General features: G+C 32.2%; 1 protein-coding gene across 4 annotated transcripts in view; it reads right to left on the bottom strand.

Moving 5' to 3' along the window:
- Window positions 1-27,352, bottom strand: part of LOC126892159 (uncharacterized) — a 138,275-nt gene that overhangs the window by 16,017 nt on the left and 94,906 nt on the right. For 3 of the 4 annotated variants that reach the window (XM_050661630.1, XM_050661629.1, XM_050661628.1), the window contains exon 6: window positions 9,420-9,725. The exons of the other annotated variant lie outside the window; for it this stretch is intronic. In XM_050661630.1, coding sequence (XP_050517587.1) covers window positions 9,420-9,725 — 306 coding nt within the window. The remainder of the gene's footprint in view (window positions 1-9,419; window positions 9,726-27,352) is intronic. 4 annotated transcript variants of the gene reach the window in all.

The following is a 27,352-nucleotide window of genomic DNA, read 5'->3' as shown; positions in this document are numbered from 1 at the left end:
GTCCAGTCGGGTTAGACGAGTAACAGGCCTAACCTTGCATTAGGAGCTGCTCCAAATTTTATTATTCTAATCTTTAGTGGCGATCAGTAGTAGGTACTTAGTGTAAATTTAAAATCGGAAAATAGTGACAGTTGGAGCATAATTATTGAATTATCTCGTTTATTATTAGTTTTACGACAAAATGTTTCTATATAAAAATAGAGATAATTAAATTCTACACAATTTTGATCTCCTTCATTTTTTTGCTAAAATTAATATTTAAGGTAGTACGCATGCGGTAATGGCGCGAGCGTAAGACCCGATTGATTTTATAGCAATTGTTTTTGTTCAATATCTACGCCATTTTCAACTAAAATTGTTCCAAATATGATTTTCTACAATTTCTTTTTAACAATTTTTTTCATGCGGTTGATATTTTCCGAGTTAACTGGAAAAATAGTAAAAAGTGGTGGGGGGAGCATAATTATTGAATTGAATCTTGTTTCCGAGCTGCGCCACATTTTATAATTCTATCCTTTAGGGGAGATCAATAGTAGTGTAAATTTAAAATCTCGACTGAATTCTGCGGTTGCATTAGCCGTCATATTGATTTTAAAGGAGAACCGTTGTTGCTTAATATCTCCGCCATTTTCAACTTTTCGACAAAAACGGCAGGAACTAAAATTGTTGGAAATGCAATTACATACCTACTTTTTTTGCACATTTTTTATGCGATCAATATTTTCCCGGTTAAGGGAAAAAATAGAGGAAGCGGAGGGGAAGCATAATTATTGAATTGTCTCATTTATTATTAACTTCACCACATAATTGTACATTGGACATAAACAAAAATAAAGAGAATTATATTTTATAAAATTTTGAAACTTCCAATGAAACAACAACCAAACTAAGTACCGGGTCTCCCAATAATAATGGCGCTCGGCCATATCTCAGGAACCGTTTATAGTACAGCTTTCAGAAAAAAATATTTATAACAAAAGTTGCCTCGGGAAAATCCTCGAAATTATTTTCATAAATTGTAGGTCTACCGCTAGACGGCGTTATTGAATATCACAAATTAAAAAATTAAAATTTTACAAAATTTATCTAATGAAAGGGCGCCGGAAATCCAATCATCGTATTCTTCATAAAATTCTGCGCATATTTGATTTCACAAGTTTAAGTCTACCTTTGCAAATAAGAGGTGGGGGTGAGTGGGAACCTTCTTATGAAAAATTGGCTGTAAGTCCGGTTCCGCTAAATAGAATTTTGCATACTTGGTCGTGTTGAAACCAGCTCTCTTTCATCAATGTAAGAGTATTATTTTCGAAATAGCCTAATAAGTAATATGCAAGCTAGGTGGCGTTATTTAAATATTTTCAGAAATCTAGTGTTCTTTGGAAAATATTTAATACAAGTATGTATTTTTAATCCTGTATTACAAAATAAGACCAAATTAGCAACATAATACCGAAAACCGCATGTCGATACCTTTTTTATATCTCGAGATATCCTAAGAAATGTGTAAATTTTAAACATAAATGTTACTGTCACCGGTAAACGAGGTTAAGGAAATGTAGTGTGCTATGGAAAAAACAGACAAACATTTTCCAGATGTGAGTGTATATAATTAATTAAAACAACCTTTCTTATTGGGACACCCGGTACATAAAAGGCATATAATAACTTATATGCATTCAGTTCACTTAATTTTATTAACTAACAGGTTTAATTGGTTGAATTTGTCTGTCGATATTTTAAGTTTCATGTTAGCTAATATATTTTAATATTTAAACAATTTTTTTTAATTTAGGACCCCCTTGGGGGAATTTCCCCATCCCCCCTCGTAGACCCTCCACTGGTTCTCTCAATAAATGTAGTAAATCGTAATTGCAACAATTTCAGTCCTTACACTTTTGTCAAGAAGTTGAAAATGGCGGAGATATTGAACAAAAACAATTGCTATAAAATCAATCGGGTCTTACGCTCGCACTTTTACCGCATACGTACTACCTTAAATATTGATTTTATCAAAAAATTGAAGGAGATTAAAACTGTACAAAATTTAATTCTCTTCATTTTTGTATAGACACAGATTTGTTGTAAAACTAATAATAAACGAAATAATTCAATAATTATGCTCTAACTGTTACTATTTCCCGCCCATAACTCGGAAAATATCGACCGCACGAAAAAAGTTATAGTAAACGAAATTATAGAAAATCGCATTTTCAACAATTTCAGTTTTTACACCTTTAGGCGATAAGTTAAAAATGGCGGAGGTATTGAGCAAAAACTTTTCTCATTTAAAATCAAGATGGCGGCTAACGCAACAGTCAAATTCAGTCGAGATTTTAAATTTATACTACTATTGACCCCCCCCCTAAAGATGAGAAAAATAAAATTTGGGGCAGCTTGTAATGGGTCAAATGCTAACCCGGTTTGGCTAATACGAGATCGTGGATTTCTTTCACGCTATCATCAGTGATAGCTGTTTTCGGGGCAACTGGAAGTGACTTCTCAAAAACCGACGCGCGACGTGCCACCACGTTGAAACTACTTAAAACAACTTTTGACGGTTTGCGTCAAAGGACAAGAGTCACCGTTACAGAATTCAAGCGCTTTTTGATTTCGCTGCTGGATTTCCCTTCTAAAAAGAAGAGTCGCATCACTGCACTTTTCATTTTTCTAAAATCGCCAAACGCGCCTGCATAAACACGCAGTCAAAACAAAACTACAAGTCTGATTTGGCTAATATTTTGAGATAGAGCGTCTACAAGAATGTATTACACGATGGTGCTATCGGGCGGAGAGGCTAAGTATTTATCGGACGACCCACACGTAATACAGGACAAACTGAGAACCAGAAATCATACAATACAACAAATCAACCAACGACCCACATAGAGACGTACTGTAATGGATAAAAAAAATAAGAGGTAGATACGGGATTTAATAGAGCCATTTATTATTATTTTTTAATAACATCCAATGTTTATTGCAATCTGTCTTATCACAAACAATAAGCAATATGCATAATTATTGTAAAATAACATAGAGGGAAGCCAACAAGTGGCGAGCACCCTGTAAGAAATATAAAATTATAATTTTAAAATACAACATAACAGTTACTTGGAACATAGTAGATAAAATTTAGTATAGTAGACAGCACATGCAATAAATATAATTGAAGACATGAGATGATAAAGGTGCCATGTCCACTTTTTCAGATATTGAGTAATTGAAGGAAACTCGTTTTCACTTATATATTTTTTTTAATAAATTTTATAAAAATTACCAATATCTTATTAGATTAGAATCGTTTTGTACTTTTTTATATAATATTTTTTGTTTTTCTAGAATTTAAACTTTTTTAGTAATTTTAATTTTAATGGACATAGCACCTTAATCAACCAACATTTTATGCAGATGTTGGTATAAACTTGAGTAGAGAAAGGTGTTATGTCACCTATGTTGTATTTAAATTAAAAAAAAATAATAAAAAAAACTATTAAATAATCTGGAAATTAAATTTTATTTGCAGATTAACAAAAGCAAAGTAAGATACATTAAAAATTTATAAACAAAGACATAGAAACATTTAAATTTAACATGAATTACGTTTTTTCTTAGGGTTTTTCAAACATTCTTCTAAAACAATATCATAATACCATTTATACTCTGCTGGAATAAACTTAAGTTGATCTTGTAGATTTGAAATTTTTTCAGAAGTCAAACCACCGCATTTAGGTAACTTTTGTAAAACAACTTGATTACTTTGTACTATCAGTTCTCTTTTTTTTTTGTAAGTCAACTTCCATAAATGGGGTAAACGGATCTAAACTAGTTTTGTAAAAGTATTTTCCAAAACAACTTACTCTTAGCCACTTCACTTTATCTCGAAAATTTATTTTTTGGTCAAGACTATTAGTGAGTCTTTTGTTTAAATGAAGTTTTGCAGGTAGAGTTTCAAAGCAATAAAAAAAATGTTCCATGTTAAGGCATACACTTTGTTTGGTACTCGCAGATCTAATAATTTCCCGATATTGGTCTGGTATATAAATATTCTGATGTTTTCTAAGAACCTTTTCTATTCTTCCAAAGTCTCTGTCTGAGTCAAGGTAACTGTGACCAACTTCGGGAAATTTATGGTCAATGATCTTAAATATTTTATTTAATATTAGGTATTGAAAAAGGTTAATAATGGAGAAGTTTTTGTTTTGTCCCCCACATTGATCTGACCAAATTATTAAATGATCAATTTGGGGATTTCCTTCTTTAAGAAGCAGACAAAATCGTAGCAAACAACTTGCTATTTTATTACTTCCCCTATTGGCAATATCCTCAGTCCATGTAAAAAAATAGGACTTATGACCAGAACTGGTTAAACAGTGGACTCCAAAGTTGTATAGCCACATTTGTCTTAAGTAAAAAGATTTTGACGTTGATAGCTTTGGCAAAGGCATCGTTTGTTGAAGATCCATTGTTATGTAACATTTTTCTTTGGAAATTTTTACTGCTTCGCGGTCAACTTTCTGCTGCGCAAAAGCAAGTTAAAAATTATTCGAGTGCTCTAAAGAGTTCTCTCCAGCATCGCATAAACTGCAAGTATCACTTTTTGGTACACCAAAAGATAAGTTAAACCTTGTTTCAAATATATGTCTGTAAAAAGAGGCCTTTACGAAATATTTAGTTTCGAGCTTTTTTGTTTGACAATCCTCTATATACAGTTGATGAAGTCGGTTAATATTTAGTAAAGGGGAAAGGTATTTTTTATGTGGGATTTTAGCCCTAGAATAATGTGATTCTTCTGAAGGAAACTGATTGATATGATTTTCAATGCAGTTAATTACTTCATCGGATATTTTTTTTGGATTTTTGTGATGCCCTTGCTTATGTGGTGAGGGCATTACCTGGCCAGATTTTAAGTCATTTTGAGCTTTAAAGACTTTTTTTCGTCCAATTTGGTATAAAGAGCAGAAAGCATCTTTACACACTAGTGTATTTGCTTTATCACACGTAATAAAATATTTAAAGCTGTAAGCTTTCGTTTTTATATTTTTACGAGGGCGGTGACGATTAACTTCCTGCATCTTAATACTTTTAAAAATTAAAATATTTTTGGAATTTGTATCTAGCTTATAAAATTTTCTTAGAATTTCTTCTCTGCTTGCAATACTAAACTTCTCAGTACAGTTTAGTCTACATTTTTCTTTACACAGTAAATCTCTTTTAATTGTTTTTTCTTCCATCACTTTACCAGTCTTTTGAGAAATATATTCTTTACCTTGTTGTCTTAACCTTGCAGCTTTATTTCGTTTCCAATTATCAGGTTTCCGGACTCTTTTTTTAGTTATTTTTAAAACTGGTTTAACAATTTCTCTTCTACTTATTTCATCGGCAGTAACATGGAATTGCTGGTTATGGTCTTCTATACGTATTTCCCGAGGTATTTCGTCCTGCACTTCGTCAATCCTATCCGGGGTTTCCCTGCTGTTTGTCGGAACCTTAAAAATATCTTAGTTATTTATTAAATTTATACTTATTTCTAATTTCTATTTTTATTTCTTAATCTTAACTTTTTTTAGCTTTACCTTTTTAATTTCTTGGTTATCAGAAAACATTTTACGTTTGACTCTATCAACATCCGGATATTTGTTTATGAGACTCGTCGAATAAGAAATATTTGAGTTATCAGAATCCTCTTCTGAATCTTCTTCACTGGAAGGGGAATATTCGCTGCCTGATGTAACACTTTCATCAGTACAATTATCCATATAGTCTAAAAATTTAATTTATGTACATAGGTAGGTATGTATGTAATAATAACTCAAGTAATGTATATTATATCTATATTTTTTTAAATAAAAAATTGAATCGCAGAGGGGGTAAATTGTTATTAAAAAGAGATGATTAATTAATAAAAGTAGTAAAAAATTTTTTAATATGCTTACCTGCTTTTGAGTTGACCTTCTTTTGAAGTCCACTAGTGCTTGGTTGCTCCAAAATCACCGCATTGGTATTGACCTCTAGAGAAGTACAAAATACAGTTTCTATCTACAAAAAAATTCTCTATTCGGACTTTTATTTGAAACACATATTTTCTTGTTTTTTACTAATTCTAACATTCTTTTACTTCTCGAACCCATGTTGAAAGATGTGATAAACAACAAACATAACCTTAAAATGTCACATGGCACCTACCATGTAAATAAAACTTTCCCACTATCTAGTGGATAAAGGTGCTATGTCCTTAAATATGGACAGAGCACCTTTATCTAATAAAAAAAGGGTACTTAGTCATAGGACATAGTACCTTTATCAATTAAAATAATCCTTATTATTAACAATTTAAGAATCTTGAGTTATTCAAGGGTTGTATTACGACTTTAGGTAACCAAATATACAAGTAAGTCATTTTTGGAAAAAAATGGACATAGCACCTTTATCAACTCATGTCTTCAATTATTAGGAGTCTAAGAACAAGAGTAAAAATACGAAAAAAGTTTAAAAAATCACTGAAACTAACACCTAATTATTTCACCGCACTATGACACTGCACTCTATATATCCATATGTACTAGAGGTCCAAAGACAAAGAAACACTAAGACATAGTAACACACCAAACATTACTGGCGACCCCAATCAAACATGGGAACATACAAAGACGTGGATTATAGACGCAATAAATGTTACAAACCCCAAAGAAACCCAACGGAAAGAAAAACACTGGATGACTGATGAGACACTGAAGCTAGTAGAAGAACGAAGAAATATTAGAAACAACCAACGCTGCAAATCCAACAGAAACTGAAAACAAGATAGCAGATGTAAACAGACGCATAAAATCATCAAGTAGAAGAGACAAAAATAATCACATTCAAGAAATATGCAAACAACTAGAAGAACACGCCGACCGTCAAAAATCTAGAGAACTGTTTGCCAAAGTGAAATACTTAACTAAAGAGTTTAAACCACAAACGCAGGTCATTAAAGATAACTTGGGATCGATCATCACCAATGCAGAGGGCATATCAGTGACATGGAAACAATACTGTGAAATGCTGTTTCATAGTGACCATAAAGACGTGAATCCAGAAGAAATAAATGACGAAAAGGAACCACATATTTTGAAATTGGAAATAAAAACCGCAATAAAAAAATTGAAAACTAGAAAATCTCAAGAAGACGGAATCACGGCGGAGGCACTTTAAGAAATGGGAGACATAGGAGTTGAAGTGATGTTCAAACTGTGTAATGAAATCTGGAACACAGGAAAATGGCCAGATGATTGGTGTAAGCTTACTTTCATACCCATTTATAAGAAAGGCTCACCAACTGATTGTAATAACTACCGTACTATAGCCCTGATCTCCCACGAAAGTAAAGTCCTTCTAACTATAATAATTAACGAAAGATTAAAATCAATACTTTTACCACAGATCCCACAAGAACAATGTGGATTTGTCCCTGGAAGAGGCACACGAGAACAAATTCTTAATCTCAGACAAATTATAGAAAAATCTAGAGAATTTAATCTAGAAACATATTTGTGCTTCGTCGACTACTCGAAAGCGTTCGATAATGTAAAGTGGCATAAAATGTGGGGAATACTGAGAGACATGGGTACCCCCGAACATCTAATATACCTGCTGAAACAACTGTATATCAACAACACAGCAAACGTAAGAGTCAACAACACATACTCCGATAATTTTAAACTAAAAGCCGGTGTTCGTCAAGGATGTATTATCTCTCCCACGTTATTCAATATATATAGCGAACACATCATGCGCATTGTATTCGACGGACGGCTAGGAGGAATATCAGTCGGAGGCCGAAAAATCAGCAATCTCCGCTATGCTGACGACACTTTAGTACTAGCATCATCAACAAATGAACTTGAATACATCATGTACAGACTAGATACTATTAGTCGTGAATATGGACTTAAAATTAATGTACAGAAGACCAAGGTAATGATAATCGATCGAATTAGAAATAACCAGCCGGAAATACGAAACGTAGCGGGGTTTGAAGTGGTAAGCCGTTTCAATTACTTAGGTTCTGTTATCACAAACAATGGTGGATGCGAAGAAGAAATACGCCGACGCCTTACAATGGCCAGATCAGCAACGGTCAAACTCACTAAAATATGGAAAGATACGGCCATAACCAGGAACACGAAACTGCGCCTGGTACGGACGCTTATCTTTCCTATCGCTACCTATGCTTCAGAAACTTGGACCATTAAAAAGTCCGACTCTCGACGTAAATGGCCTTTGAAATGTGGGTATACCGTAGAATGATGCGCATACCCTGGACAGCACATCGCACAAATATCTCAATATTATCAGAACTCGACATCAACACTAGGCTTACCACCATCATCAACCAAAATATATTGAGGTACTTTGGACACATTACCAGACGAAGAGAAGGCATGGAGAGGTTGGTGGTTGAAGGCAAGGTAGAGGGTAAAAGAACTCGAGGAAGATCGCCACTCCGATGGTCAGACCAAATAAAATGCGCCACCGGTTACTCTCTGTCTGAGGCAGTACACCGCGCCCAGGAGAGAGAAGAATGGATAGCAACCATTCGTCAAATACCATAACGTCACCACATCCTTACGAAGGATAAAGGATAGAGGAGGAGGACTAGAGGTCCAAAGGGTCAGGTCTTTTTAGCGAGCTTGCACAACAAAGCAATATCCTACATCGCATGTGGCATGCTTTGCGAAAAGATACGCACTGAGTGTCACATCTGGTTTTCTGTGAATCTTCGGAGAAAACCAGATGTGAAAATCAGTGCGTATCTTTCCGCAATGTATGTTATGCGATGTAGGGATATTTCTTTGGTGTGCAAGCTAGCTTAGTCATCTTTCATGTGAGATGTTGAGCAGGTCCGTTCGTTGTTGGGTAGATTTTTTAGTACCAAACTAGATATTATATTATCATATCCAGGTGACTTCTTATTTTCCAGATTATCAATTACTTCTTTAACTTCAGATTTATTAAAATTTTTAATAGGCGGAGCCATTTGATATGGTGAATAACTTCATGAATAACTTCTTCCTCTTCAGCTGATACTTCCCTCTGAAGCGGTTGAAATACCTCGCATAAATGATTTGCGAAAGTATATGCTTTATCTTTGTCAGTTTTAGCCCATGTGCCATTTGGCTTCCCGATTGGCATATTCATTTGTTCGTTGTCTTTAAGTTTTTTTGTTAGTTTAAACAGAGAATAATTTATGAGCCATTATAAGTTAGACCCATTTATGAAAATAGAAAAAGGGAATTAACTAAAATGTTCAAAGAACTTAAAAAGAGCAATATTATAATATTTTTTACAACCAATTTATCGAAAAACTATTAAACCAGTGTAGAAAAGTATCAAACCATTAAGAAAAATGTGAAAAATTTTCGTCCCAATGAACTCACCTTTGCTTTTATTCCTGCTATAACCAATCCAACAGATGTTGGCTTCGATTGCAAATACAACCTCTCTTTAACGTCTTCACAACTTGAAATTTTGAAAACCGTCAATGCTCCACTCACTTCTGTCAGTCCGTATGAACTAGACACAAAAGTTCCTGGAAGCAGATCGCGAAGCTTCAGAAGTAGTGACTTTGGAAAATATCCACCAGCAATGATAAAATTAATAAAACTGCTGGTATCTAAACCTTCGGGGCGACCAACTTTTAATACAGCTGTTGCCATTATTGGAGGTACAAATAGACTAGTTACCTATAAAGAAAGGATGTTCGTCAGATTTATTCTCATATCAAATAAAAAGAGACGGTTTCGTTTTCAGTCAAGGAAATGTCACATTTTTGCTCGAAATTTTTTTGTCCAGCATGGATTAACTTGAAATTTTCACAGAAGGTAGGGAATAGTCCAAGGATCATTTTCCATATCATGCCGCTGTACGCTAAAATCTTGGTTGAAAGTAACAGTTTTTCGTCGAAAAAATCGACTTTTTTGAGAATACCTCGAAAATATGCATTTAATCTAAAAAACTGTAGATACCATACTGTAGGTAACAAAATTGTATCTTTTAGTAACACAAACTAAATTCTTTTCCTATAAGATCTTTAACACGTTCGCACCTAACCTATTGATACTAGACGTTCCTCAGAAACGGATATGGGTTTTTAGGAAAAAAACAGGAATATTGGATTAAAACTCGGACACATGGATTAGTATATAGATATTTAAACATTTTTTTTGGTTTACTTAGCCTGTCAGTATACTGGTAGTCAGGATATAGATGTACGTTTTTAACTATATACTGAATACCATTATACTGGCAAGCTAATCTAGACATAATAAACAACAATAATCGCTAATCAACAGTGAAAAATGGAGTAAGCAGGTTAACACTCTTAGGGCCGGTTGTTCGAACGCTAATCAACAATGATCATTATCAAATATTTAATTACTGTCACCAAAACTGTCAATGTCAACTTTGTTGGGGTTGCTGAAAACATAATTAATTACAATTATGAGATTTATTATTAATTATGTTAATAATTATTGTTATATTAATTGATTATAGACTCCACCGACTTTTTAACAACCCAAACAAAGTTGACATTGACAGTAATTAATTATTTGATAATGATCATTGTTGATTAGCGTTCGAACAACCGGCCCTAAGCCGATGATGTGCTCTCTGAAGAAACTCTAACAAAAGTTAAAACTATTTAGAGGACTTTTGGCGCATTCTGAACTAACTAAAATAAGACTGCTCTTGTTTCGATTCACAACGAAATGATTATTTATTATTTTTATTAGTTTTACTCCTTAGGAACGAACTACCAGTACACTGGCCAAGATTACAATATTAGCGACTACACAAATATACGGCGTCTACATCTCGTTCCTTTTCTCCTGGTCTGTGTGAATATATAAAGCATTGAAATGGGTAGAGCTGGGAGCCAGTAAAGTGGTAGTCAGTATATTATGGAAAACTCGAACTACCAGTATAGTGGTAGTCAGGTGGGAACGTGTTAATACCAATACAAACCGAGATACGGCATGTTAAAGGTTAGCTTTTCTCGTCAAATGGATAATTTGAAATATTCAAAGCCAAATAACGGGACAACTTTGCATTTTTCGAGGAATACTTAAATTATCTTTTTTTCAAGCATACAATTAAACCTTTCAAAGAATAATAATAAAAAATTTCTAACTTAAAAATAGAGCGACTTATGATCAAAAAAAGGCTGCTTTTCTCTACGAAAAAATCAGTGAAAATAACCCCCTAACTCATCATCATCATCAGTAGCTCGACAACCCTTTTTGGGTCCTGGGTTGTTCTAGGATTTTCCGCCATTCTGTTATGTTCCTTGCTTTGTTCTTCCAGTGGTTAATCTCGAGTGTTTTCAGATCTTATTCCACTTGTTCCATGTATCTAAGTTTGGGTCTTCCCTTTGACCTTCTCCCTACTGGTGTTTGCCTCATTATATGTTTTGGTGTTTCGGTCTCCAACATCCGTTCAACATGGCCCATCCAGCGCAGACGTCCGATCTTTATGGATGTTATGACGTCGGGTTCGTTGTATGCTGCGTATAGTTCAAAATTATATCTTCTGCGCCATACGTCATTTTTTTTCACCCCCTTATATATGTGTCTGAGGATTTTTCGTCCAAACGAACCTAATAAGTTCTCATCGCTTTTCGACAGTGTCCATGTCTCTGATCCATATATAAGGAACGATTTTATCAGGGTTTTGTATATTTTGCATTTGGTTTTTCTCGTGATGTTGTTAGATCTTAGATGTTTAATTAGTCCATTATATGTTTTATTAGCAATATGTATTCTTCTCTTAACTTCCTTGCTGACATTGTTATCTGCGGTAACTAGTGAACCTAGATAATATGTAAAAAAATTTAGGCTTTCGGTGTTATAGTCTCCTATTGTCAGATTCTGTAGGTTTCTTTGGCCTGTCGATTTGCTGGCATTCATGTATTTGGTTTTTATTTCATTAATATTTAGGCCACTGTTTTGTGCCGCTCTTTTTATTGCATTAAATGCTTCTATCATTTCTCTTTTGCTTCTAGCTATGATATCAAAATCATCTGCAAATGCCAATATTTGTACACTTTTTGTTATTATTGTTCCTCTGGTGTTGACTTTTGACTCTCTAATTATTTTTTCTAATGTCATGTTGAATATAATACAGGATAGGGCATCTCCCTGTCGTAGGCCCGCTATAACATGGATTGTATCTGTCAGTGGGTTTTGAATTAGAATTTTGCTTTGTACTTTAAGTGTTTCTTTTACTATATCAATGAGTTGAGTTGGAATGTTAAACTCTTTCAGGGCGTGGATTAGAAATTCTCGATGGATACTATCATAGTCACTCTCAAAATCAATGAAGAGATGATGTGTTTCTATATTAAATTCACTTGTCTTTTTCAAGGTTTGCCTCAAGACGAAGATCTGATCTATTGTGTATTTCTGCCTGCAGAAACCACATTGATATCCCCCAACTATTTGTTCCGCATATGGTCTCAACCGCTCATACACAATATTTGACAGTATTTTATATGCCACAGTCAGTAGCGTTATTGCTCGGTAGTTTTTACATTCAAGCTGATCTCCCTTTTTATGTAGTGGAATAATTACTCCGGTATTTCAGTCTTGTGGCAGTTGCTTATTATTCCATATGTTCACTATTAGTTCGTTTATCGCATTCAATAGGGAGTCTCTTTCTTTTATTAATTCTGCGCTAATATTGTCTAATCCAGGTGACTTGTTGTTTTTCAGTCTGGTAACTGCTTCTTGAATTTCAGCTACTGAAGGGGGGTTGTTTCTCTGGTATCCGTTTGATCCAGTATAATTCTATCGTATAGTGGATCTTCGTTTTGTTCAAACTTTTCTTTGAAGAATTCAGTCCATCTTTGTAGTATTTCACTCTGTTGAGTTACTATATCTCCTTCTTTGTCTCTGCACATCATTGTTCTTGGTTTAAATTCTTTTCTGCTTTTGTTAAGTTTTTGGTAGAATTTTCTGGTCTCTGTTGGTTTATTTAATTCTTCAATTTCTTGGAGTTCTTTTTCTATTTGTTCTCTTTTTTGCGATGTATATTCTTCTCTTCCCTCCTTAGCATTCTATATTCCTCCTCTGCCTGTCTTGTTCTATGTCGTTGTTGTAATCGTTGATATGCATTATTTTTTTTTCTCTGTTATGTTACGACACTCTTCATCGAACCACTTCCCTTCAGTTGATTTGACCTTTTTTTGTAGACCCAAGGTCTCTTTGGCAGCGTCTTGTATGATGTTTTTACACGCTTCCCATTCTCTGTTTATATCCTCTCCCTAACTCCCTAACTATCCTCCTAATTAAAAATTGGTCTTCACCTTTCTGTAATTCCTTGTGTATTTGTATTCTCAATACACCCAAGAAGTTTGATCTATTTAAAAAGCCTAATTATAGAAAAATTGGAGTTTAAAGAAAAAAAAATTTTGCAATTTTTATTTTTCACCTTTTACTTCAAAATATCTCCGAAAATACTGGAGATACGAAAAAAATGATGGACTACGAAATTGTAGCTTTTTTAATAACTAAAATTATATTGTACTTAGATTTTCATTACAGTAAACAGGTAGCGAGATATAGCTGTTTAAAATCTCTATTTACGAGCAAGCACCCCCTTATTCAAGCCTTTTAAACCCACCCAATTAAAAACTAAGGGATCTAACTCAATTTAATTTACACAGTCTTATACCTCCTATCCTACAAATTCATTCTTGAAAAAACCTTTTATCGCCAAAAATGAAGAGCTATGTTTATAAAACAAATTTTTCTTTTCGAAATATTCGAATACTCCGCTTATGGAACATTTTCAATGCATGTTAATACCACAGAATTGGTTCGTATACTGGAAGATGACTCAAAAACTATTTGTATTTGTACTTCTACATAGTATTTGTAAATTCGTATTTTTGTGTAAATAAATGTTTTTGTAATTTTTTAATTCTACTTTTTTTTCTGTATAGATCTATTAAATTATCTACTTATAAAAATTGTAGTGTTTTTAAGGGTGGTTTTTAACTGTTGAAATATTATGATATTATATCCTAAAGCATAACGTCATCATTATTTTAGCTAATCAAAACCAAATTTTACCCATATTAAAGTTTACAATGTTTTCATATAATTTTTGACAATAAGTGTAGTGTAGTGTACACCCCTAAAAATAATCGACGCCCTTGAGCAAGTTATAGAATATGAAGTAGAGGGTGAGATGATCCTAATCCCAAATTTTTGTACAAATCGATGCTGGACAAAAAAATTGCGAGGTTTAACCATTTTTTCAGTTTCATTTCCTCGATTATTTGACTCAACTCGAGTCTCTCGCCATCTCTTGATACGTGTTACTAGATTTACCCGTTATCAAAGAGGCTTTGTAAGAAGACTGAATTGAACCAAACCTCACCGACTTGTTGGTATATATATTTAAGAGAGGTCGCTAAAGGCATACGTTGGTAGAATATTTAAATATCTTTTTACCAACAAGTCGGTGCGTTGTGGATCAATTCAGTCTTCTCGAAAAGCCTCTTTCATAACGGGTAAACCTAGAAATACGTGTCATGGGATGGCGAGAGACTCAAATTGAATCAAAACGAAACCGTCTATTTTTATTTGGTTTCACGCTATACTCAGTACATAACGCTGCAGAGTACAAATAGACCGATCAAATAAAATTACAATACATGTAAATCAAAATGTAATTCCGTACAGGTTGGAATAAATTTTTTATCAAAGTTTAGGTCCAAACAAAAGATATTTTCAAGAAAGTATATGATTCATTTAAGGGGATCATTGTTTAAATAATTAAAAATTGGTAATATTTGCACAAAATTTACTTTTTTAATTGCTGGGGTAATTCGTGTTTTTATTAAGGATTTTGCAATTTTTTTCTGCAAATATGAAGAAACAGTCTTTTATATGAGACTTACTAAATTAAATTTGACCCATAATTTATTTAAATAATTGTAAATCAATATTGAAAAACAAATTTCCAAAAAAATATTATTTGCAATATAAATAAGCACTATAAAATATTTTGTTTTGCAGAAAAAGTTGCGCTATAATATCACAATAATTTGACAAAAAAATTGGTTGATAAATATTGAGCAGTTTAAGGGATATTTAATTTGTTTATAAAAACTTACAATTTTTTCAATTGCAAAAACGCGGTTGTTGCCTATAGTTTTTAAGGTCTCATTTGTTTAATATTTATGTATATTTTCGATAAATGTATTCACAAATCATAATTTTAATTAACCATACCTCCATAAAGGCTTTTGAAAATTGGTATAATTTGTTTTTAATTTATTTTTTTAATAACATCGCCGGGATTAAAAATTTTTAAATTATTTTTCGATATTCGTATTCTAGGTAATTTCTGACATATCCACAAAAAAATAAAAAAATTTTAGAAGCATTTTTGGCCGAGATAGCTTTTCCCAGTTTAATAATTCATAATTTGTTTATTTATTAATATTGGCATTTAAAAGTACGTGAGTACATGTATTAATTAACCTTACTACTTAACAATGTCATTTATAAACATAATAAAAGTTGTAGAATATTTTAAAAAATGATGATATTCGTAGCACCTTAAATGAAAACTTTTTGTCTGAAAATTGGCGGAGGAGTAGTTTCCAATATATCCGTTAATAATGGGCCAATTTCAATATTTTCTATTAATTTGGGGTATCATATAAAAATAATAACATCTACATGACCCTTTTTGCCATAAATAATCATTAACTAGTTATAAACAATTTCCTTTTCAAAATTTTTTTTGTCCAATATTGTTATAAATAAAACTTGGCACCAAAGATAATCACAAAATAGCATTAAAACAAATTTTTATTTTAAAAATTTAACAAAATAGTAAAATTCCGTTAAAGAATTAAAAAAACTTTGTTCTTCGTACAAATCATTGACAAAACCTCGCAGAAATAATTTGAATACCTACAAAATTAAATATATAAAAATAATGGGGGAAAACTAAACCCTATATAAATATAATATTATGAATATAAGTGAATAAAAATTAACAAATATATACACAATTCTTAGTGTATTACCTGTTAAAAAGATTATAAAATTAATTGTAAAATATATATATATATATATATATATATATATATATATATATATATATATATATATATATATATATATATATATATATATATATATTGCATTTGCGTCCCTCGTGGCTTCTGTATAGTTTTGACTCTTCGTGACTTCCGATCAATATACAGCGTGTATATTAACAAGAATTATTTCATACAGTTAGCGCTCGCTTTGGCATCCGTTATACTGGCAACAATGTACTTATGGTATGAAGTAAAATATTTAACCTTGGTCGTGTTTATGTGAGAATTTAGTTGAAGAACCCAGACAAATTCTATTTTTATACTCTTAAATCAGGTTAGAAAAACTTATTTCTTGGGTGTAGTTATGGATAATGTATTTTCTAAACTTTTAAATTTTCTATTTTATTTCGATGGAAGAAGATTATGGATCTCGGAAGATTCGATGGAATAAGTTATAATGTAATATACTTAACAATACCACTATATACCCTTGACAAATGTTTATTTTTTAAAGTTAATAGGTAATTGTTAAATAGCTTTCGATAGGTTAGGTTTATTATTAAATTTTATTTTTTTATTTTGATAAATAATCGGTATTGTTTCTCTCTCTCTCTCTCTCTCTCTCTCTCTCTCTCTCTCTCCTCAGCGCATCCTTTTCTGTTTTATTCTTTCGAAATTTGCTGTACAAGTATTTTCCATTGCTCTCTGTTTCTCGCTCTCTGTTTGACTTCTCTCCATCTCAACGCCAATTCTTTCATGATCTCTTGTTACAGTTCTTCTCCAGCTATTATCAGGTCTTCCTCTTCTTCTTCTTTCGTCTGGTTGGTATTCGAGTGCTTGTTTGGTTATATTATTTCGATCCTTCCTCAGAGTATGTATAATCAATCCATTTTCATTTCCTTCTTTTAATCGTGACTGTTATTTTCTCTTGTTTTGTTCTTCTCCGTAGATCTATGTTTTTTATTTTCTGGCCAGTATATTTTTAGGATTTTCCTCAACTATTTATTTATAAAGGTTTGTAATTTTTTGCTAGTTGTCTCTTCCTCTCTCTAAGATTCTGCGCCATACAACAATATAGTCTTAAAACAGCTGTTAAAGATTTTGATTTTGGTTAATTCTGATATATCGCCTGTGTTCCAGATTTTCCTTAATGCATTATATGATTATATAATGAGTGCATATTGTGCCTTTACTATCCTTTTTTCTACATCTGATCTACTAGCGCCTTTTTTTCCATAATTGATTCCAGATATGTAAAGTTATCTACCTCCCGTATTTGTCTTCCTTTTATTTTAATTTTAGTTTATTGGTTACTGTTTTTTAAGTTTTGTTTTTTTGTCTTTATCTTCAGGCCCATTACCTTGGAGTATTTTGCAAGCGTGTCGATCTATTTTTGCTTATAACTGCTATGTTCGGTTAGGGGACAAATGTCATCTGCGAACTACAAATCCTCCTAACTAGTTATGCAATTTCCATCTAATACCTGTTTTATTATTGCTTACTTTCTGCATGATCCAGTCCGTTATTATTAGAAATAATGTCGGGGATAGCACACATCCTTGTTTAACTCCGCTTTGTATAGCTATATCTACATACTACCATTTTTCCCGCATGTTCTAGTCTGGCTCTATATTTCTTGTAAAGTAGTCTGATTAAGTTGTTGTATTTTATCGGTAGTCCATATAGTTTTAGAATCTTCCACATTTGTTCTCTGTTTATACTATCGAAGACCTTTTCAAACTCAAAGTCAAAGTAAACATGTTTATATTTTTTTGCCATTCACTAGCTTGTTCCAAGATAATTGTAGAGTACAAGAGATACAGCGGTACAGGTACAAGATACAGAGGTACAGATAGAGTACAAATGTGGTCGATAATGGAGCGTTTTGCGCGAAAACCTTCTTGGTTGTTTCTTAGTCTTAGTTTCTTGTCTAGTTCTGGCTTCAGTCTATTCAATATGATATTTGACATTATTTTGAATGTGGCACTTAGCAGTGTTATTGCTCGCCAATTCTAGCATTTATTTAAATCGCCCTTTTTTGGTATCTTAATGGTTACACCCTCGTTCCATTTCGCCTTTATTAAATCTATCGGTAGGTTGTAGCTTTCAGCGGCTTTGCCATTTTTTAGTTGATTCAGTGTGTTTTGTATTTCTTTTTTCGTAATTTCAACTGTTCTAATGTTTATTTCCTGTATTACATTATCTTCGTTTATATCTGATGTTTGGAGTATATTTCCTCGCAGTGTTCTTTTCAGCTTTGTATTATTTTATGTTCTGATGTAATTATATTTCCTTGTTTATCTTTGATTTGTTTATTAATGTTTAGTGTTTTTGCCCTGTCAAATTTCGGATGATATTGTACTGTATTTTCAGGTCGTTTTCTTGCGCAGCTTTTTCTGACATTTTTACCATATGATTTACGTAGTATCTTGTCTTTTCTGGGTCGCTTTTTAACCGCTATATCTTTTCTTTGTATTTCCTTTCTACTGCTTTTCCTTCTTCGGTTGCTTCTTTTTGTAACATTTCTTCTTTAAGTTTCTTTCTTTCTTCTCTTAGTTAGTTATAACATTATAACATTACTACTATTACATTATAAATACAACAATGCCCGTCAGAGTTCGGACGAGAATTTTAGTTATTAACAAATAAGGGTCAAATATGACAGTTTTTCGTTTAAATCGCTACAGGTAAAAATAAGGTAATTAAATATCTTATTTAGATTATTCATCTCTTAGTAGATAAGCAAAGGTTTAAAATGGAAGTTTTTAAATTTTGATCCGATTATTTGTTACTTGGGAAATTGCAAAATAAAACTAAATTTCGAAAATAAAAAATTGCTATACCTTTTGCAGAAATGAACTTAAGACTTTGATATTGCATGAAATGTTGAGTCAAATAGTCCACATAATGCACAAAAAATTTCCAGACGATTTGTCAATTAGTTTAAATTTCATTCGATTTGTTTATCACAAAGAGCTTTTTTTGCAATGTTGTTGTTCATAAAATAATAATGATACAGTAATTCTGTGAAAACCACAGGAAAGAAGAATACTTATATTTTCAACTTATTTAAAAAATCAATAAGAAGTCATTTTTACCATTCTGAAAACATTTTACGAAAGTAGAATCATTTTTGGCTTATAAGCAATTTGAATAACCATATTAACATATTGACTAAATCTGCGTTGGGATTTGAAAAGCTGATATTTTTACACGAATTTTCAAAAAAAACCTTTCGCCTAGGGCCTAGGTTAATTACGAGCAAAGTTAGCCACGTTATTTTTAAAGATATATTAACCACTATGTTCAAGTTTACTCAAACTTTTACACATAAACTATATACATACCTTGAACTTCAAAATAGCGATAGTTAGGTTTCTTAATTGTTATGAACAAACTAGCTGTGAATTAAATAAAAAAAAGTGGCTAACTTTGACCGTAATTAACCAAGGTAAATTTTTTTTAACATTTATGTAAAAATACACATCGAAAACAATGTGATAACTACAGGGGTATTTCCGTTACACCAACAATCAGCAAAATATACGGAAGGATCTTAAAAAACCGAATACAAGACGAATACAAGGAAATGGAAGCAGAAGAACAAGCAGGATTTAGAGCCGGAAGATTTACAATTGATCACCTTTTTGCAATCGCACAAGTCATGGAAAAGAAAACAGCGATTAACCAAGAGATTTATTTCGTATATTATATTGATCTGAAAAAGGCATACGACAGTGTACCTTTGGTAAAGTTGTGGGAGGCAATGGTGAATACAAATATTAACATAGAAACGTGAAAAGTGAAAACTACCCCTAATTGTAAAAAATTATAAAACAACATTTTAAACTTTAATATTGTCAACATTTGGTTTTTATTAGTTACATAATGATTGTTTTATGCTTTAAGATATACTATCGTAATATTTCAACCCTTAAAACCACCCTTCTTGGAGCTATATATAAAAAATTTACTTATCCTAAAAGAATCATTTCGGCTTGCATCGATTTACATAAAAATTTGGGATTAGGATCATCTCACCCTGTACTTCATATTCTATATCATGCTTAAGGGCGTTGATTATTTTAGGGGTGTAACCTACCCCTTATTAACAAAAATGATATAAAAACATTGTAAATTTTAATATGGGTAAAATTTGGTTATGATTGGTTAAATAATTATTGTTTTATACTTTAGGATAAAATATCATAATATTTCGACCCTTAAAAACCACCCTTAATAACATCACAATTTTTATAAGTAGATAATTTAATAGATCTACACAGAAAAAAAAAGTAGAATTAAAGAATTACAAAAATATTTATTTACACAAAAATACGAATTTACAAATATGTACAAATACAAATAGTTTTTTAGTCATCTTCTAGTATACGAACCGGTTCTGTGGTATTATACATACATTGAAAATGATCCATAAGTGGACTATTCCAATTTTTCAAAAAAATATTGGTTTTCTAAACATAGCTCCTTCATTTTTTGCGATAAAAAGTTTTTTCAAAAATAATTTTGTAGGATTTTTAAAGAGTTGTAAGACTGTTAAAACTAAATTCTGTAAGAGCCCTTAGTTTTAATTGGGGTGGGTTTAAAAGAATAAGGGGGTGTTTGCTCGAAAATAGATGTTTTAAATAGCTATAGTATCTCGCTAACTGTTCACTGTAATGAAAATCTATGCAGAAGGGAATTTTACTTATTAAATAATAAGCTACAATTTAGTAGTCCATAATTTTTTTCGTATCTCCAGTATTCGTAACTCCAATTTTTCTAAAAGTAGGCCTCTTAAATAGGTCAAACTTCTTGGGTGTATTTATAATACGAATATAAAGGGAATGACAGAAAGGTGAAGACTAATTTTTAATTAGTAGGGTAGTTAGGGGGTTGTTTTCACTGATTTTTTCATAGAGAATAGCAGGTACCGACTGTTTTGATCATAAGTCGCTTAATTTTCATACTAGAGGAGCTTCATATTATTATTTTTTGAAAGGTCTAACAGTATACTTGAAAAAAGATTATTTAAGTTTAATTTAATTTGTGTTACTAAAAGATACATTTTTGATATCTACAGTTTTTTTTTGATTAAATGCATATTTTTCGAGGTATTCTCAAAAAACCCTCTAAAAAAGGCGATTTTTTCGTCGAAAAACTGTTACTTTCAAGCGCGAATAACTCGAAAAATATTAGTTTTACGAAGAAAATTTAAAAAACATTTTTTTCTTAGAATTACTTTTTACATCGATTTACATGGTTAAAATGCAATAAAAAATTCCCGTCCCCGAGATAGGGTGGCAACCACCCCAAGTTTTTAGCGTACAGCGGCATGATATAGAAAATGATTCTTGTACTATTCCCTACCTTCTGTGAAAATTTCATGTAAATCCATGTTGGACGAAAAAATTGCGAGCCAAAATGCTTCACTACCTCGACTATAGAAGGAGGAGAAACAATCAGTAAATGTTACGAATATAAATACCTGGGTATAAAAATCACGAATGATGGAACACTGGACGGAGCCATTAAAGAACGAAATACTCAGGCCAGGAAAGCAATTAGGCTCCTAAACTAAGTACTCTGGGACAAGCAGATAAACAACCAAAACAAGAAAAAGATCTATAACGCCGTAGTGAAAAGCATTATAACATAGAGCTGAGAAGTATGGCATATGAAGGAAAAATCAAAACGAATGTTAGATGTCACCGAAATGGACTTCTAAAGAAGAGCTGCAGGAAGATCAAGAAGAGAACATGTCACCAATGAACGGATACGAGAAATAATGAAGGTTACACATACAATAAATGACGAAATCAACGAAATACAACTACGATGGTTTGGTCACGTACAAAGAATGCATGAAGACAGAATCACAAAACAAGTGCAAAACTAGAAACCGCAAGGTAGAAGAAGAAGAGGTAGAAAGAGGAAAAGTTGACAGGCAGGAATAAACAAAGTCATGGATGAAAGAGGTCTGAAAGTAGATCAATGTGCGGACGGAGATGAGTGGCGAACGGGTATCGGAATACGGAGAACGTTATAAACCGATAATACAATAATAATGTAAAAGTACCAGCCTTTTAAATCCTAAAGTCTAGGGATGGCGGTTGTTGAACAAAAAACCGGTTTTCGGTTATACCGTTTTTTTTACTTACGGCTTAACCTGGCGGTTATAACCGGTCAAAAACCCGGTTGTTCCAAAAACCGGTTTTCGTTTTTTTCATCAAAAGCAAATACTCAATAGGTTATAATGTTAAATTTATATTGCACTTTAGTTTGCTCAATTTTCCTCCCGAAAAATTCCCCAACCAATTCAACCTATAAAAATTTTCCCAGGCGCTTTCAAATTACCCTAAAAATGGGCGAAAGTACCCCAATCTCTGATTCGTCGCTCGTTGTAGACGGCGTCGGCGTATATTGCGTTGTCAATAATTGGGATATTCCCAAAAGTGATGATCCTACCGATCTACCGAAATGTCCCTTGGATCTATCAGGTTTAAAAAAATATCCAAATGACATATTTTACTTAAAAATAAATTCGATAAACCAATTCATTATTTATAGTCCTGTCGCCAGGGGGGGTACAACGGCCTCGTTAATTCAGATGGACTTACTCAAGTTTTTTTTATGTATTTTGACCCGTAGAACACGAATTTTTTGGGTAACAGTTGATCCGGATGTCGATAAGATTGTTATAGACCAAGAACTTGAGGAATCAAATAACAGCGATTTTTGGCAAAACAAAACACTATTTTGTATTTTTTGGGCCATTTTAAGTAAAAAATATTTCTACAAGTTTTTTCGTAGGATGCACAGTTTTCGAGATAAACGCGGTTGAACTTTAAAAAAATCGAAAAATTGCAATTTTTGAACCCGAATAACTTTTGATTAAAAAATAAAATAGCAAGTCTGCTTACCGCATTTAAAAGTTTAAGTCAAATTATATCGGTTTTGATTATTTCCATTGGTAAAAATTTATTTTTTTATTGTTTAACAAAGCTATAAACACGTAGGGTTTCCCGTGCTTTTACATGTGTTTTAACGCATGTAACGTAGAAATAGTCTTGATTGCACTAGTACCTATTCTACCTACTCGTTCGATTTTAAATGAGAAATCATAGAAACATCACTCACGCACTAGTTGTTTGTAGCTTTGTTTAACAATAACACAATAAATTTTTAGCAATGCAAATAATCAAAACCGACATAATTTGACTTGAACTTTCAAAGGCGCTAAGCAGAATTGCTATTTTATTTTTTAATCAAAAGTTATTCGGGTTTAAAAATTGCAGTTTTTCGATTTTTTGAAAGTTCAACCGCGTTTATCTCGAAAACTGTGCATCCTACTAAAAAACTTGTAGAAATATTTTTTGCTTAAAATGACCCAAAAAATACAAAATATTGTTTTGTTTTGCCAAAAATCGCTGTTATTTGATTCCTCAAGTTCTTGGTCTATAACAATCTTATCGACATCCGGATCAACTGTTACCCAAAAAATTCGTGTTCTACGGGTCAAAATACATAAAAAAAACTTGGGTAAGTCCATCTGAATTAACGAGGCCGTTGTACCCCCCCTGGCGACAGGACTATTACTTCTCTATTGCCATCAAAAAATTTCAGTAGGTAATATTTTTTAATACGTTCGTATAATACCTATCTTTTATATCCTAAGAACTATTTATTGTTTAAAAATTACATAATGGAGGTTCCTAATCGGTTTTCGGTATTCAAATTTCTTACAAACAAGAGTCTCAAGTCTCAAGTACTCAAGTATGTATAAACAATTTTTTAGATGATGGTTGGAATATCAATTTCAAGCAGATCACTTACTTTTTTATGTAAATATATTATCATCTAAATCTAAAAATAACTATTCCCAAAATTGTTTCATAAAAGCTGATGTGACACTTTCGTCCAGTTCTCTATTAGTAAATAAAAGTTGAATTATGGTTGTTTGGGTTAACTACTTCGCATATTATTTATAATACATATGATTGAGATCGAAAATAGATAGAAATTTTTTCATTTTTCTCTAAATAAATTTTTTTTCCACAGGTAACTTTTTCGGTTTTTCACCGGTAATTACTTTAAAAAGAAAAAACCGGTTATAACCGGGACAAAAAAACAACCGGTAAAACCGGTTGTTTCGAATTAAAAAAACCGGTTTTAGGTTATAACCGGTAGGTCTTTAGCATCCTTAAGTCGATTAATTTAGTTTGCAGTCAATACTAACAAAGTTATTCAAATTGTTTATAAGCCAAAAATGACTCTATTTTACTAAAATATTTTCGGAATGATAAAAATGACTTTTTATTATTTTTTTAAAAACTTTGAAAACATAAGTATTCTGTTTTCATGTGGTTTCCACAAAATTGCTGTATCATTATTATTTTATGAAGAAAATCATGCTTCATCATTGCAAAGAAAAGGCTTTTTTTATAAACAAATTGAATAAAATGTAAACTAATTGACGAATCGCCTTGAAATTTTTTGTATATTATCTGGACTGGACATGGACTGTTCGACCCAATATTTCATGTAATATCAGTCTTAAGTTTATTTTTGCAAAAGTTATAGCAAATTTTTTATTTTCGAAATTTAAGTTTTATTTTGCAATTACCGAAGCAACAAATAATCTTACGAAAATTCAAAAACTGCCATTTTAAACCTTTGTTCATCTACTAAAAATGAATATTCTATCTGATATAAGATATTTAATTACTTATTTTTACCTGTAGCGATTTAAACGAAAAAACTGCCATTTTTGACCCTTATTTCTTAATAACTAAAATTATCGTCCGAACTGTAACGGACATTTTTGTATTTATAATGTAATAGGTATATAGTGTCCAAAAAATCAATCCATTTGAAACCTGGCCGGTCAAGTGTTCCGAACGTATATTTTTGATATATTTCCCTGGAGTACAATGTGTTTCCGGTTATCCATTTCTTTTCTCTTTTTTTCATCCCTATAATTTCGTTTGCAGTTTTTGCATAATGTCCTAAAGTTCTTCCATATTTCTTCCACTGTTTCCTCATGTTGGGACAGTGCTGTTCGGTTTAATTTCAGTCTTTTTGTGAATTCGATTCTTGTGTTTTCTTGTTTAAGAGCTTCGACATTGTATCTTCTTCTTTTGTTTACTTTCCGGTTTTTGTCTTTGACTAATTTCATCTTTATTTTGGCCCTTACTCGCATGTAATATTTAGTATTCGCCATAAGTGTCTCCACTTGACCTTGTCGAACGCTTTACGATAATCTATAAAGCATATGTACAGTGGAATATTGAATTCCCTAGATTTTTCGATTATCTGTCTTATATTCAACAGGTGTTCTCGAGTACCTCTACCTTTGGTAAATCCAGTTTGCTCTTGTGGAATTTCTCTTTGAAAAAATGATTTTATTCTCTCATTGATTATATGTAGCATTATTTTAATTTTAATGGCATGTGATATAAGAGAAATAGTTCTATAATTGTTGCATTTATGGAAGCTGCCTTTTTTATGAATCGTTGTTATTGTAGATTTTGTCCAGTCTTTAGGCCATTGTTTAGAATGCCATATTTGGTTACAGAGTCGATGAAGTAATTTTACGCCAGTTTCTTCTGTGGCTTTGAGTATTTCTGCTGTTATCATATCTGGACCTGGTGCTTTATTATATTTGAGCTAAATGATCGCTAGTCTTACTTCATTTTCAAGTATATCAGGTTCTTGTTCTACCTCGTCAAAGATTTGGTTAACAGGTTCTTGGCGTTGATCATCTTTATATAGGTCCCTGCAATACGATCTCCATGTCTCTGCTATATCTTCTCTGATTGTTCTCAGAGTTCCACTGTTGTCTTCAATGACTTAAGTTCTGGCTTTGAAGTATCTTGTTAAGTAGCGTATTTTTCTAAATAGACCTCTCGGCTGATTATTCTGATCATGTCTCTTAATTTCTTTGCATATATTTTGATAGTAGAGTTTTTTATCTGCCTTGCATCTTCGCTTTACTTATTTATTGAGGTTTCTTAAACTAGCTTTTTCCCTTTCACTATGCATACCACTTTGACAAAGATTTCTTCTGTTCTCAATGATTTGAAAGGTTTCATCTGTTATCCAGTGTTTCCGTTGCACAGGATTATTTATCTTTGGATGATCAATTGGTGTTGTTACACAATGTTTAAAAGTCTCCCATATTTCTTGTGATGTTCCGTGACGAATAGAGGGCATTATTTTATGTACTTCCTGGAGAAGGTCGTCCTGCTTTCTTAGTTGTATCTAATGATCTATCTGATTCTATCTATGATAAAGGTGGTGACATCATAATTGATATATTATTATTATAGTATGAGAATAGAAAAATTATATAATTAAAAATATTGTAATAAAGAATTATATCTATATATCTATAAGCGAGGTTCCTATAGCCTCTGCTGCTTCTCGCATTTCGACCGCCATCTTTTTCTGTCCATCCATTCGTCTTCTTTGATGGCTCTATCTCTCATGATGTGCTTGCTGTACATGTTCTTCCCAGGTAACTCAAGGCATTCCCCTTCTTCTTCTTCTTTGTTGTGGTATATAATTTAAAGCTTTCTTTGGTCATCTATCTTCATTCATTCGTTTGACGTGACCATACCACACTAGTTGTCTCGTTTCAATTCTATCTACTCTGGAATATACAGTTTTTGTCCTCCTAATATCTTCATTCCTGATGCGATCTTTTTTGGATATACCACACGCTCCCCTTAGATAATCCATTTCTACTACCTACTTCTATTCTCTTTCTATCTTTTTTCGTGATCTGCGAAACTTCTGCACCATAAGTCATAATAGGCTCTACCAAGGTACTATAGATTGTCGTTTTTTGTCTTATCTTTTTAGACTATAGCTGAGAGCTTAGAATGTTTACCGCTATTTTGCCCTGCTGTGTTCTGTTTTCGATGTCTCTTTTGCCTTCTTTAGATATTATAGATCCGAGATATTTATATTCTTTAAATGTGTTTGTGGTTCTAATTTCTAAATCTGGATTTTCTAATCAAGAATTAAGAACTAAATTCTAACACTTCTATAATATGTTACAATTGAGCAATTAGACCACCAGTTTCGGCAACTGGTTATGATAAATTCATCAATTTTAATGAACATACTTTTTAATTTTTTTTATTTTTGTAATAAAAAAATACATTGTTAATTATACAAAGAGAACATCATTAATCTGTCACAACAATAATTGTTTTAACATACTACAATAATCATTTATAAAAA

The sequence above is a fragment of the Diabrotica virgifera genome, chromosome 9 (genome assembly GCF_917563875.1).
Source record: "Diabrotica virgifera virgifera chromosome 9, PGI_DIABVI_V3a".
NCBI classification, from domain to species: Eukaryota; Metazoa; Arthropoda; class Insecta; order Coleoptera; family Chrysomelidae; genus Diabrotica; species Diabrotica virgifera.
This window is presented reverse-complemented; position numbering and strand designations above follow the sequence as displayed.